Genomic DNA, 13,010 nt, shown 5'->3' with positions numbered 1-13,010 from the left:
TTTAAATTATTGTATTATTGTGGGTTTCAGACAATTCCGTTCAGTTCTGCTATTTGTCCCAATGTTGCTGATAACTTGTTTGCAATGGTGCAGCACGAAAACTCGAACTGAAGAGCAGATACCCTGTGCTGTTGCTATTGGTATGCTCTCTAATTTCAAACTCTGTAACTTGCTCATTTAGTGGATCCCTCTGATGCAACATGGCCGCCTTCGAACTGGACCATTCAGCCTTCCAGTGTCAGTGGACAGGCCACCTCCCAGTTACTCGGTCCTTACTCCTGATGTAAGTACGATTAAATGCTTCATTACTTCATCTCTGGGTAGTTTAACTGCTTTCTCCTCATACTGCACTTTGTGTCAAAATAATAACTCTTTGCACTGACTCCTACTTTTCCTCCCAAACTCTTACAGTCTCAGTCTACCACTCCTCCTATACAACTGAGTCTTTAAATGTAAGCTTGATGTCACCTAATCACTATTGTCCGGTTTAGCTGGTCATCCCTTGTTACCTTCAGCAGTGCACAGCCTTATAGATCTTGGTGGCAATTGGCTGTTTGTCCACAATAAAAATTAGCATGAAACCATATTGGATAATTTTAATGAAACCACAATTTTGGTTAACATTGATTCGGGGCAGAATGTTTTGAACCTACAGCTGTAAAATGAAATTAAGTTCATAGTATTGGGATGGAAGAAATAAAATTGAATTTTCAATTCTTAGACCATAAGACATAGTAGCAGAATTCGGCCATTCAGTCCATCGAACTTGCTCCACCATTCCATCATGGCTGACTTATTATCCCTCTCAACTCCATTCCTCTGCCTTCTCCCTGTAACCTTTAACACCCTTACTAATCAAGAACCTTTCAACCTCTGTTTTAAATGACTTGGCTTCCATAGCGGTCTGTGGCAATTAACTCTTGAGTGAGTTAATTGAAATAGGATGAAATAAGCATCCTTAAACCATTTTACTTTGTAATTAGGAACTTGTCCAACAGTGTCTAAAATAAAATGATTAAACTGCACAGGGTTAACAGGTGACCATTCTAAAACTTACACCTGTGTTTCCAAATCTGCTGCTTTACAACACTGCTATACTCTAACTGCATACTTTTCTTAAAGGCTGCTTTCATGTTGTTGGTCTTATGGATGCTGTTTATGAAACACAAATATTTTTGCTAATGATTGTTAAACTGACCAATTGTTTAGTCATTCTTAAATTTTTACTTCTGCCAGGTGACTTTATGTTGCATTGTATTAGAAAGCTAGCTGTAGGCTTAGCGATAACTTCGCCCAGCTGACGTGCTTCGGCATTTTGTTCTTTTTCAATGGGAGGAAGACAGACAGTTGTGGTAGAAGGGAAGTGCATTCCATTATTTAAATGCACACAGATTTGTTTTAGAGGAAGTTGCTTGTTTGGATATCTCCTTCCTCGTGACCATTGTCCTCCTGAGAGTTTGATTTACAGAGAATTGTGAAATATGTACACTCAGTGACCACTTGATTAGGTACACCTATGCACTTGCTCCTTAATGCAAATATCTAATCAGCCAATAATGTGGCAGCAACTCAGTGCATAAAAGCATGTAGACGTGGCCAAGAGACGAGGTTCAGTTGTTGTTCAGACCAGGCAACAGGATGGGGAAGAAATGTGACCTAAGTGACTCTAACAATGGAATGATTATTTGTGCCAGACGGGGCCATTTGATTATCTCAGAAACTGCTGATCTCCTGGGATATTAACGCACAACAGTCTGGAGTTTTTACAGAGAATGGTGCGAAAAACAAAAGAGATCCAGTGAGCGGCAGTTCTGTAGGTGAAAACGCCTTGTTAATGAGAGAAGTCAGAAGAGAATGGCTGGGCTGGTTCAAGGTGACAGTAACTCTAGTAGCCACATGTTAAAACAGTGGTGTGCAGAAGATCATCTTCAAATGCACAGGATGTCGATCCTTGAAGTGGATGGGCTACAGCAGCAGAAGACCACAACATACACTTAGTGGACACTTTATGAGGTATAAGATGTACCTAATAAAGTTACTGCTCAGTGTATAGTAATCATTACTGGAATGTGGGTGGTAATAGCAATTAGTATATCCCAAATTGTCAAGGATGTTAGTGATAGGCCATAGTCTTCTATCACAGTAGCTCCTTTGCTGAAGGTACTCTTACGATGGTACATATATGTTTGTGTGTGTGTGTGTTTATTTATTTATAAAGTTTTACTCTTAATTCATATTTGCAAAGGTCCAACTGCCAGGAATGAAGTGGGTCGACAACCACAAAGGAGTGTTTAATGTGGAAATATTGGCCGTGTCATCAGTGCATACCCAGGTACGTGCATCTTGCTTAGCTGAACCTGCACTCCGAGAGTTCTCAAACCGCTCTGTCAAAACCTGGCTCCCATTCAGAAGAAACATTTTACTCAGAAACTTTCAGCTAAAAAAACCTGACTTGAGAATTTGCAAATGCAAGGAATTGTAAATTTCAGGAGAATGGTAGGATAACTCTCAAGCTCTGATACTCTTTACAACATTTTTATTGAAGACTTTTAAGGCAGTCCAGTCATAAAGGACTGTAAATGAAGATTACAATCTTTGTACCCTTGATAACTACAAGAGTGTATAATTCATGCAGACCACTCAGAGTCAGTACAGCTCTGTGGCTCCCATCACCCCTGAACCTCCAGCTGGATCTTGTAACACAGCAAACTTAGCATAATCTCCTCTCCAAATATTTGGGTTGGGTGTACGAGCATCCCAGAAATCTAAACGCTGGACTGAATGGAGAGATGCAGTTTGCCTTTTGGGATAATTTCAGCTCTTTTTTTTGAGGTTCTGAAAAGGCAGCCATTTTTATATGTGGTAAATGTTTCCAAGAACTAAATACAAATTCCTCAGTGCCAGCAAACTATTTGGGCATTTAAGCAGATTTCAGTTCTTTTAGTCCATATACTGTATACATATTCCAACAAGACTCACTCAATAGCAATGAGAAAAATTACAGGGGTTAACTGAAGTACCAATATAGAGAAGTAGTATTAGCCAAGCTGGCAATGCTAAAGGCTGAGAAGACCCTGGAGATGATAGATGTGGCTACAGAAATGGTGACTGTATTAGTTATAATATTCTAAAAGCTGTTTAATCTTGGAGGGGTACCAGCAGATTGCCAAACTGCCAGTGTGGCAGCAGCATCCATCATCATGAACCTGGATGGCCTACTAATCAGGCCATGTTCTCTTATCACTGCTGCCTTTGGGAAGGAGGTACAGGAACCTTAGGTCCACACCACCAGGTTCAGTAACAATTATCCTACAGCCATCAGGCTCCTGAACCAGAGTGGATAACTTCACTCACCTCAGCTCTGAGCTGATCACCAAACACAACCTATGGACTCACTTTCAAGGACTCTACAACTCATGTTCTCAGTATTATTTATTTATTTGTTTGTCTGTTTATCTATTGTATTTGCACAGATTGCCTCCTTTTGTACATTGGAGATTTATACTTTTTCACTGATTGTATTGCATGCACTGTGAATGCTTGCCAGAAAATGAATCTCAAGATAGTATATAGTGAAATATTTGGACTTTGACAATAAATTTACTTTGAACTTCATTCCAAAAGGGAGGGAAGCAAAATACAGGTAACTAGTTCTACAGGGGATAATTACAAAAACATTAGTAATTTGTTATGATCTGTAACATATAGCTGAAATATATTTTCATTCCCTGCCCCCCACACACCTGGCTCCACCTATCATCTTCAAGCTTGTCATCCTTTCCTTCCTTCCCTACACCACTTGGTTTTGACATCTTCCCCCTTCCTTTCCAGTCCTGATGAAGGGCCTTATCCTAAAAAGTTGACTATTTATTGATTTCCATAAATGCTGATGTCTTGCTTCGTTCCTCCAGCATTTTGTGTGTGTTGCTGTGGATTTCCAGAATCTGCAGGATCTCTTGTGTTTGTATATTGGTGAAATGATAGTTGAAACTGTTTCAGTATATCCTCTTGAAAGGGAATTGAATAAGTACCTGGAAAACCTTGTAGCAGAATGAGTAAGGTTAGTGAGATGCTGTTACAGCTTGGCATGTTCCAGAGTTTGAAGTTCAATTCCGACACCATTCTGTAAGAAATCTCTGTATGTCCTCCCTGTGGAATGCCTTGGTTCTCCCTGGGTGCTCCAGTTTCCTCCTACAGTCTAACGACATACCGGGTAGGTTAATTAGTCTTTGAAAATTGTCCTGTGATTAGATTGAGGTTCATCGGGGTTGTGGGGTTGCTGGGTTGCTGGACGTGGTTCAAAGGGCTGCAAGGGCTTACTCCATGCTGTATAACTAAATAAATAAAATGAGTTGCTCCTGAGCTGCATCATTCTTATAACTAAGGGAAATGTACAGAAATCTAGAATTATTCTGAATTTATACTGAACAGCATTCCCTTAGTAAATGAATGTGAACTGGAACTCTGGCATTCTCTCTAATGCTGTTTGCAAAGGGCTCGGTCTTCCTATCTTTTATAGGTTTTTTACACTCATGAGTATTAATTATCTATCTCTAGTTGGCCTTGAAGTCATCTAGTACTCCCAATGCAGCCTCCTCTACATCAGTGAAACCCAACGTAGATTGGGGACTGCTTCATCAAACGTCTTAGCTCTGTTCACCACAAAAGACAGACTTTCTCGGTGGCCACCCAGTTTAATTCTCCTTTCTATTCCCATTCCAACACATTGGCCGATGGTCTTCTCTGCCGCCAAGATGACGCCATTCTTATGTTGGAGGCAAAACATGTCATATTCTGTCTGGCTAGCTTCCAACCTGATGGCATGAACATCAATTTCTCTAACTTCTGGTTATCTTCCCCCCTCCCCTTTCTCTTTTCCATTCCCCATTCTGCCTTTCCTCTTGCCCCTTTTTCTCACCTACCTCTGGTGGTACTTCTCCTTCTCTTTCTCTCACAGTCCATTCCTTTCTTATCAGATTCCTCCCTCTTTAGGCCTTTACCTCTTACACCTATCACCTCCCAGCTTTTCACTTCATCCCCTCTTCCCCACCTACACACCTCCCCCCTTCACCTGGTCTCACCTAACACTTGATAGCTTGCCCTACTTCCCCCTCCCCCACCACTATATTCTGGCTTCTTCCCCCTTCTTTTCCCAGCACGATGAAGGGTCTGAGCCTGAAACATTGACTGTCTATTCCTGTTCATTGATGCTGCCTGACCTGCTGAGTTCCTCCAGCATTTTGTGTGTGTTGCTTTGAATCAAAAGGTCTTTATGATTGAAAAGAAACTGCAGCGATTCTGGAATAAAAGGACGAACTGACTTGGTGCGAATGGGGAATCATTTGGAGATATGTTCACGCTTCTTGATTAATCGCTAGTTCTGCTTTTAATCCTTAGGACCAATTTCTGGATAAGTTTTTCACTCTAGTGCACGTACTGGAAGAATATTCATTCCCTTTTCGGCTGAAGGACGTGATCATCACAGAAAACAATGTGGAGGCAGAACTGAAAGCCAGTATAAATAACCTGCGGTCAGCAAAGATGGAGCCACTTCTTCGATTTGTCCACCATGTCCTCAACAAACTCATCCTCCTAATTGTGCGACCTCCAGTTATCAGTGGGCAAATAGGTATGAGCAGGCTTTCTGTCCAAATTCACTGAAGCGATGTATTACCTAAAGCAGATAACACAAGAGACGGCAGATGCTGGAGCCCCGATGCAGAGTTTTGACCCAAAATGTTGGTAGCCTTTTCCCACAACAGATGTTGCTCGACCCTTAACTTCTTCCAGTAGATTGTTCATTGCTACTATTTAAAGCAAACCATTGCTGCTCACTATTTATTCTTCCACAAAAAATATCTCTGTAAATATTTTGTCATTTTAGTACTGAAGCAAAATGACTTTTAGGAATGCAATAGCAATTGGTAGCAGACGAGAATTGATTGTTGAAATAGTCTATCTCATTTGCATTTCTGGAAAAGTCACTGTAAATGGAGGAAATGATCAGAGGTCCAATTATTACTGTCTTTTTTCAACGGGGGAATTTTCTTTGTGGAAATTCTCAAGGAAATGGCTATTCTTTCAACACATGCTGGCTGTTACCATTGGGCAGGAGATACAAAAGCCGAAAGTCCCTCACCACTAGGTTCAGAAACCTAGCTTCTTTCCTGCAACCATCAGGCTCTTGAACTGTGCTGCAGAACCCTAAATCTACCTGAACAATGGAACATTTGAAACCACCTCTTGCAGTACCATGTCCTTTTTTTCTGATTGTTTTTTGTGTACTCCAGTCTTTAACCTAGTCTGTCACTTGTGGCATATCAATGCACCATCTGAGTATTTTTAAAGCAAGCATGTTAATAAGTTGTCTGTAAAAGTCAGGGCAGAGGAATCTCAAATTGGCATATTAATACTTTGCCCTGTTGTTACTAAATACTAGATCTAGAGGTGATGGGTGAAGGGTGAAATGTTTAAGGGGGACCTGAGAGGGAACTTCTTCACTCAGTGGTGAGAGTGTGGAATGAGCTGCCAGCAGAAATGGTGGATGCGGGTTCAGTTTCAACACTTAAGAGATATGGATAGGTGCATGATTAAAAGGGGGTATAGAGGCCCAGTTGCAGGTCAATGGGACAAGGCAGAATAATAGTTCAGCATGGCCTAGATGGGCCAAAGGGGCTTCTTTTGTGCTATAGTGTTCCATAATTCTATGACTCTGAAAGCTTAATTTCATTCACAAGAAACCAGAATAAGGATAAAACCTCTGAATTTTTATATTTCAGTCAATCTGGGTCGGGCTGCTTTTGAAGCAATGGCTCAGCTCGTCAGTCAGATCCACAAAAACCTGGAAGGAAATATGGACCAACATGGACACAACAATCTGCTGGCATCCTATATATACTATATGTTTCACCTTCCAGACACTGACCACTGTCCTCAGGTTCCTGGTATGTATAAGTTTGAATGCTGTATTTAGCCCAGGTGAAACTTAATGTAAAGTTCTTTAAATAACCTATTATTAAATATGGGCTAGGAATTTATAACAGAAATTTAACAATCAGAAAAGGTGCTTCACTTTGAGATGAGGACTCAACTATATATTCCAATTAAATTGAAACATCTGAATTTTAGTGGGGATCTAAAGGGTAAGTTTTTTTTTACCTAGAAAGTCATTGATATCGAGAATACACTACCTGGTGATGTGGTGGTATCATGTACAATTACTGTGTTGAAGAAGAATTTGGACAAATCTTGTCTCAGCAGGGCATACATTCAGTGGTCACTTTATTATGTACCTCCTAAGTGTAGTATGTTTGTAGTCTTCTGCTGCTAAAGTTCAACGTATTGTACATTCAGAGAGGTTCTTCTGTACACCACTTGTACCATGTGGTTATCTGAGTTACTATTGCCTTCCCATCAGCTTGAAACAGTCTGGACATTCTGCTCTGACCTTTCTCGTTAATAATGCAGTTTTGCCCACAGAATTGCCGCTCACTGGATGTAAACTCTAACTAGAGACTGTTGTGCATGAAAATCCCAGGAGCTCAGCTGTTTCTGAGATACTCAAAACCACCCTTCTGGCATGAACAATCATTCCACAGTCAGAGTGTCAATCCAAATCATCTTTCTCTAACTGGTTCATAGATCCTAAATTATATTCAGCTATTGTTCACATATTGCTGTCAATGGGAACTGAGACCAGTTCAACACTTTTAACATGTGATTTTTTTTTTTTGCTGTTGTTACATCTGTAATTGTATTAGTCTGAAGATGTGGTGCAATGCCAAAGGTTTGTTAAACATTTGCAATATTTTAGATCACTGTTTATTCTGTGATTGTTAGTGAAATTATCTGACCAATATTTGTTTTCTTCAACTAATATCAGAATATAATATCAGAAAGGAAACATGAAAACGTTAACTAGTAAGAGTGAGTCCTTAACACTTGTATACGACCATTTGATCAATTTAAATGTCATTTACGCTGGTTATAACTTGTTACCTAGACAAATTTAACTTGCAATGCAGGCTAGCAGTGAAGAGCTTTACTAAAGGTTGGATTAAGCCGCAAAGCTGCTATAACAGAAGTTACCTAACTGCAAAAAATACTAATAGCCTACAAAGATAGAGCCCAGTCCATCACAGGAAAAGCCCTCCCTTCCACTGAGCACATCTGCAAGTAGTGCTACCACAGGAAAGCAGCATCCATCATCAAGGACTCCCCACCATCCAGGCCATGCTCTCTTATAGCTGCTGCCATCAGGAAGGTGGTACAGGAGCCTTGGGTCCCACACCACTAGGATTGGGAACAGTTATTACCCTACAACCATCAGGTTCCTGAACCAAAGGATAACTTCACTCACCTCATCTCTGAACTGATTCCACAATCGAATGACTCACTTTCAAGGACTCTAGAATTCATGTTCTCAGTATTATTAATTTAGTAATTATTATTAGATTTTTTTTTGTATTTGCAGGTTGTCTTTTGCAAATTAGTATTTTCTGTCTTTGTTGGTGTGTAGTTTTTCCACTGATTCTATTTATTTCTTTGTATCTACTGTGAATGCCCACAAGAAAATGAATCTCACGGTGGCATACCTACTTTGATAAATTTCCTTGGACTTCCATGCTCGCAATCCATTTTTCTTGAGTACCCAAAGGATCCACATTCAACCATTTTAATCTTCTTAAAGAACATTCAGTCTTTAAAAGATGGCTATTAGTTATAAGCCTACTGACTCTCACAGCTATCTGGACTATTCCTCTTCTCACCCTGTCTCTTGCAAAAACGCCATCCCCTTCTCGCAATTCCTCCGTCTCCGCCGCATCTGCTCTCAGGATGAGGCTTTTCATTCTAGGATGAGGGAGATGTCTTCATTTTTTAAAGAAAGGGGCTTCCCTTCCTCCACTATCAACTCTGCTCTTAAACGCATCTCCTCCATTTCACGTACATCTGCTCTCACTCCATCCTCCCACCACCCCACTAGGAATAGGGTTCCCCTGGTCCTCACCTACCACCCCACCAGCCTCCGGGTCCAACATATTATTCTCCGTAACTTCCGCCACCTCCAACGGGATCCCACCACTAAGCACATCTTTCCCTCCCCCCCTCTCTCTGCATTCCGCAGGGATCGCTCCCTACACAACTCCCTTGTCCATTCGTCCCCCCCATCCCTCCCCACTGATCTCCCTCCTGCCACTTATCCGTGTAACAAGTACTACACATGCCCTTACACTTCCTCCCTTACCACCATTCAGGGCCCCAAACAGTCCTTCCAGGTGAGGCATCACTTCACCTGTGAGTCGACTGGGGTGATGTACTGCGTCCGGTGCTCCCGATGTGGCCTTTTATATATTGGTGAGACCTGACGCAGACTGGGAGACCGCTTTGCTGAACATCTACGCTCTGTCCGCCAGAGAAAGCAGGATCTCCCAGTGGCCACACATTTTAATTCCACATCCCATTCCCATTCTGACATGTCTATCCACGGCCTCCTCTACTGTAAAGATGAAGCCACACTCAGGTTGGAGGAACAACACCTTATATTCCGTCTGGGTAGCCTCCAACCTGATGGCATGAACATTGACTTCTCTAACTTCCGCTAGGCCCCACCTCCCCCTCGTACCCCAGCTGTTACTCATTTTTATGCACACATTCTTTCTCTCACTCTCCTTTTTCTCCCTCTGTCCCTCTGAATATACCTCTTGCCCATCCTCTGGGTCACCCCCCCCCGTCTTTCTCCCTAGGCCTCCTGTCCCATGATCCTCTCGTATCCCCTTTTGCCTATCACCTGTCCAGCTCTCGGCTCTATCCCTCCCCCTCCTGTCTTCTCCTATCATTTTGGATCTCCCCCTCCCACTCCCACTTTCAAATCCCTTACTCACTCTTCCTTCAGTTAGTCCTGACGAAGGGTCTCGGCCTGAAACGTCGACTGCGCCTCTTCCTATAGATGCTGCTTGGCCTGCTGCGTTCACCAGCAACTTTGATGTATGTTGCTATTAGTTAACAATCCTTTTCTCAGTTATATAAAAAGTTACCTTTTGCTGGTAACTTCAGCACATAATGATTCACCAGCAAGTTACACAATGTTCCAGTTTTTATTCCATAAATAGAGGTGTTCCACAGTTAAATGCTGGTTGACAAAACTGTTGTCTGTCAGTCTTCAGCCAAGTAAATGCACGCCTTGCATTCAAGACAGTAGTTTTATCTGTCAGCAACATAGCTACAGCATTTCTGTGATTTGTGTCATCTCCATTTTTGTCAGATTGTAGAGCCTTCAACTACTTGTGAACATCTGTCATTATTCAGTGGTCACATTGCAGAAATATCCTGCTTTTGGATATCTGAGCATTGAAGTTTATAGTCATCGTAGCATACTCAATAAAGTGTTACTGTAACCATGTGAATTTTTATACTGTGCTGTCTTTCTCCTTGAAAGTAAGTTGGGATGAAAAACTTATCAAGCTCTGCAAAGTTAAAAACAAGGTCTGTTTCAACAGTTTTATTAAACAGGAAGTCCAGACCGTATTTTAAGAGACACTTCTTTCAACACTTCAGTATTCCATTACTCTTCAGCTGTTGAATGCGCAATCCAGACTGATGCAATCTGGATAGGTACTCTGACTGATTATGGTAGTTATGGTGTATCGCCAGAGGTGCCAGACTGCCAAACTTTATTATTATGATTATGAGGGCACGCAGTCCCCTTTTATTGCCATTTAGTAATGCATGCATTAAGAAATGATAAAAATGTTTTTCCAGAATGGTATCACGAAAACACATGACAAACCGACTTAAAAACTAAGAAAAACCGCATAATTATAACATATAGTTACAACAGTGCAAAGCAATACTGTAATTTGATAAAAACAGACCATGGCACAGTAAAAATCTCACAGTCTCTCGAAAGTCCCATCATCTCACGCAGGCCGTAAACGTCCAGCGCCGCCAACTTGCCGATGCAGCATCCCGGAAGCATCCAACCACAGTCCGACTCCGAGTCCGTCCGAAAAATTCCGAGCCTCTGACTACCTATTCGACACTGAGCACCATCTCTGCCGAGCATTTCGACCCCGGCCCCGGCAACAGGCGATACGCAAAACCGAGGATTTGGGGCCTTCGTCTCTGGAGATTCTCAATTGCACAGTAGCAGCAGCAGTGAAACAGGCATTTCAGAAGTTTCTCCAGGTGTTCCTCTGCACTTCACGGCTGTCCCCATCAAATCTGGATTGTGCATGGCACCCCTAGTTACACATATCGATATTCATTTCGAATGGCCGTGCGCACTGCGTCACGCCGCCATCTTCTCCCTCCAAATTTTTTTGTTTATTCCAAGGTTGGTCAGAGATTTTTTTTCACTGAATTACTCCAATCACAAACAAGAGAAAATCTGCAGATGCTGGAAATACAAACAACACACACAAAATGCTGGAGGACCTCAGCAGGCCAGGCAGCAGCTATGGGAAAGAGTACAGTGAGTACAGTTGACATTTTGGGCCAAGACCCTTTGGCAGGACTGGAGAAAAAAAGCTGAGGAGTAGATTCAAAAGGTGGGGTGGGGGGGGAGGGAGAGAGAAACACAAGGTGAAACATGAAGGGAGAGGGATGAAGTACAGAGCTGGGAAATTGATTGGCGAAAGAGATACAGGACTGGAGAAGGCAAAGTCTGATAGGAAAGGACAGAAGGCCTTTTTTCTCCATTCTTCGGCCCGAAACATCAACTGTGCTCTTTTCCATAGATGCTCCTTGGCCTACTGAGTTCTTCCAGCATTTTGTGTGTGTCACTGTATTACAATTTATTTTTTGGTATCTTGCCAGGTTGGCAGGAATTGTTTTGCTTTACAACACGCTGGAGGAACTCAGCAGGTCAGGCAGCATCCGTGGAAAAGATCGGTCGACGTTTCAGGCCGGAACCTTTCGTCAGGACTGACGAAGGACTGGCGAGGGTTCTGGCCTGAAACGTCGACCGATCTTTTCCACGGATGCTGCCCGACCTGCTGAGTTCCTCCAGCGCGTTGTGAGTGTTGCTTTGATCCCAGCATCTGCAGATTATTTTGTGTTTAGTAATTGTTTTGAATTTGGATCAGTTTTTGCCTCTACAGCATCCTTTTAATTCCTTGGGCCAGTTTCTATGTACTACTCAACTGCTTTTCCACTAAGAAGTTCCAAAATTCAGTCATCTGTGTGAAAATCAATACTTTACTCTGAGATCTCAGCAAATCAGCAATCTTTAATAGGTAATATTTGCGTTTATAAAGTTTGTCACAATAGCTATGACTGTGTGGGTTTCCTCAGGGTGCTCCTGTTTCCTCCCACACTCCATAGACATTATGGTTAGGATTAGTAAATTGTAGGCATTCTTTGTTGGCACCTGAAGTGTGGCGACACTTGTGGGCTGCTCCCAGCACAATCCTCAATGATTTGCTTTGACGCAATAGATACATTTCACTGCATGTTTTGATTTTCAAGGTGCACGTGACAAGTAAATCTTTAAGCCAATCTTTATCTTTAAAGTTATGGGGCATTAGAAATGACTTTTTTTAACCTGTGTCTAATTGCTCTGAAATGGTTTGGGGAAGTTGATTGGGGGGGTTTCCAAAAGATGTTTGGAAACTGCAAGTCTTTTGTTTCTGTTTGACTTGGAGAATTGGGATAAACTCCACACCTATATGCTGGAGTTGAAGGTAATTGGTAAAATATGAATCCCTATCTAAGGAGAGATGGATTAGCATTAGAAAGGGTTCAGAGGAGGTTCACAAAAATGATCCCGGGAATGAAAGAATTAACATATGAGGAGCATTTGATGGCTCTGAGCTAGTACTGCCTGGAGTTTAGAAAAATGGGGGGAGGGTGGTCTTCATTGAAACACATTGAATATCCAGAAAGGCCCAAATGGAGTGGACATGGAGAGGATGTTTCCTATAGTGAGGGACTCTAGGACCAGAGGGCGTGGCCACAAAGTAGAAGGACATCCCTTTAGAACAGAGATGAGAAGAAATTTTTTTAGCCAGTTG

General features: G+C 42.0%; 1 protein-coding gene across 6 annotated transcripts in view; it reads left to right on the top strand.

Moving 5' to 3' along the window:
• Nucleotides 1-13,010, top strand: part of LOC134339362 (dedicator of cytokinesis protein 7-like) — a 223,323-nt gene that overhangs the window by 103,662 nt on the left and 106,651 nt on the right. For all 6 annotated transcript variants that reach the window (XM_063035799.1, XM_063035798.1, XM_063035797.1 and 3 more), the window contains exons 18-21: nt 182-283; nt 2,246-2,332; nt 5,398-5,629; nt 6,780-6,944. In XM_063035799.1, the coding sequence (XP_062891869.1) occupies nt 182-283; nt 2,246-2,332; nt 5,398-5,629; nt 6,780-6,944 (586 nt within the window). The remainder of the gene's footprint in view (nt 1-181; nt 284-2,245; nt 2,333-5,397; nt 5,630-6,779; nt 6,945-13,010) is intronic.

This window comes from Mobula hypostoma, chromosome 29 (genome assembly GCF_963921235.1).
Source record: "Mobula hypostoma chromosome 29, sMobHyp1.1, whole genome shotgun sequence".
NCBI classification, from domain to species: Eukaryota; Metazoa; Chordata; class Chondrichthyes; order Myliobatiformes; family Myliobatidae; genus Mobula; species Mobula hypostoma.
The sequence above is the reverse complement of the archived record's forward strand: the minus strand, read 5'-3'. Positions and strand labels throughout refer to the sequence as shown.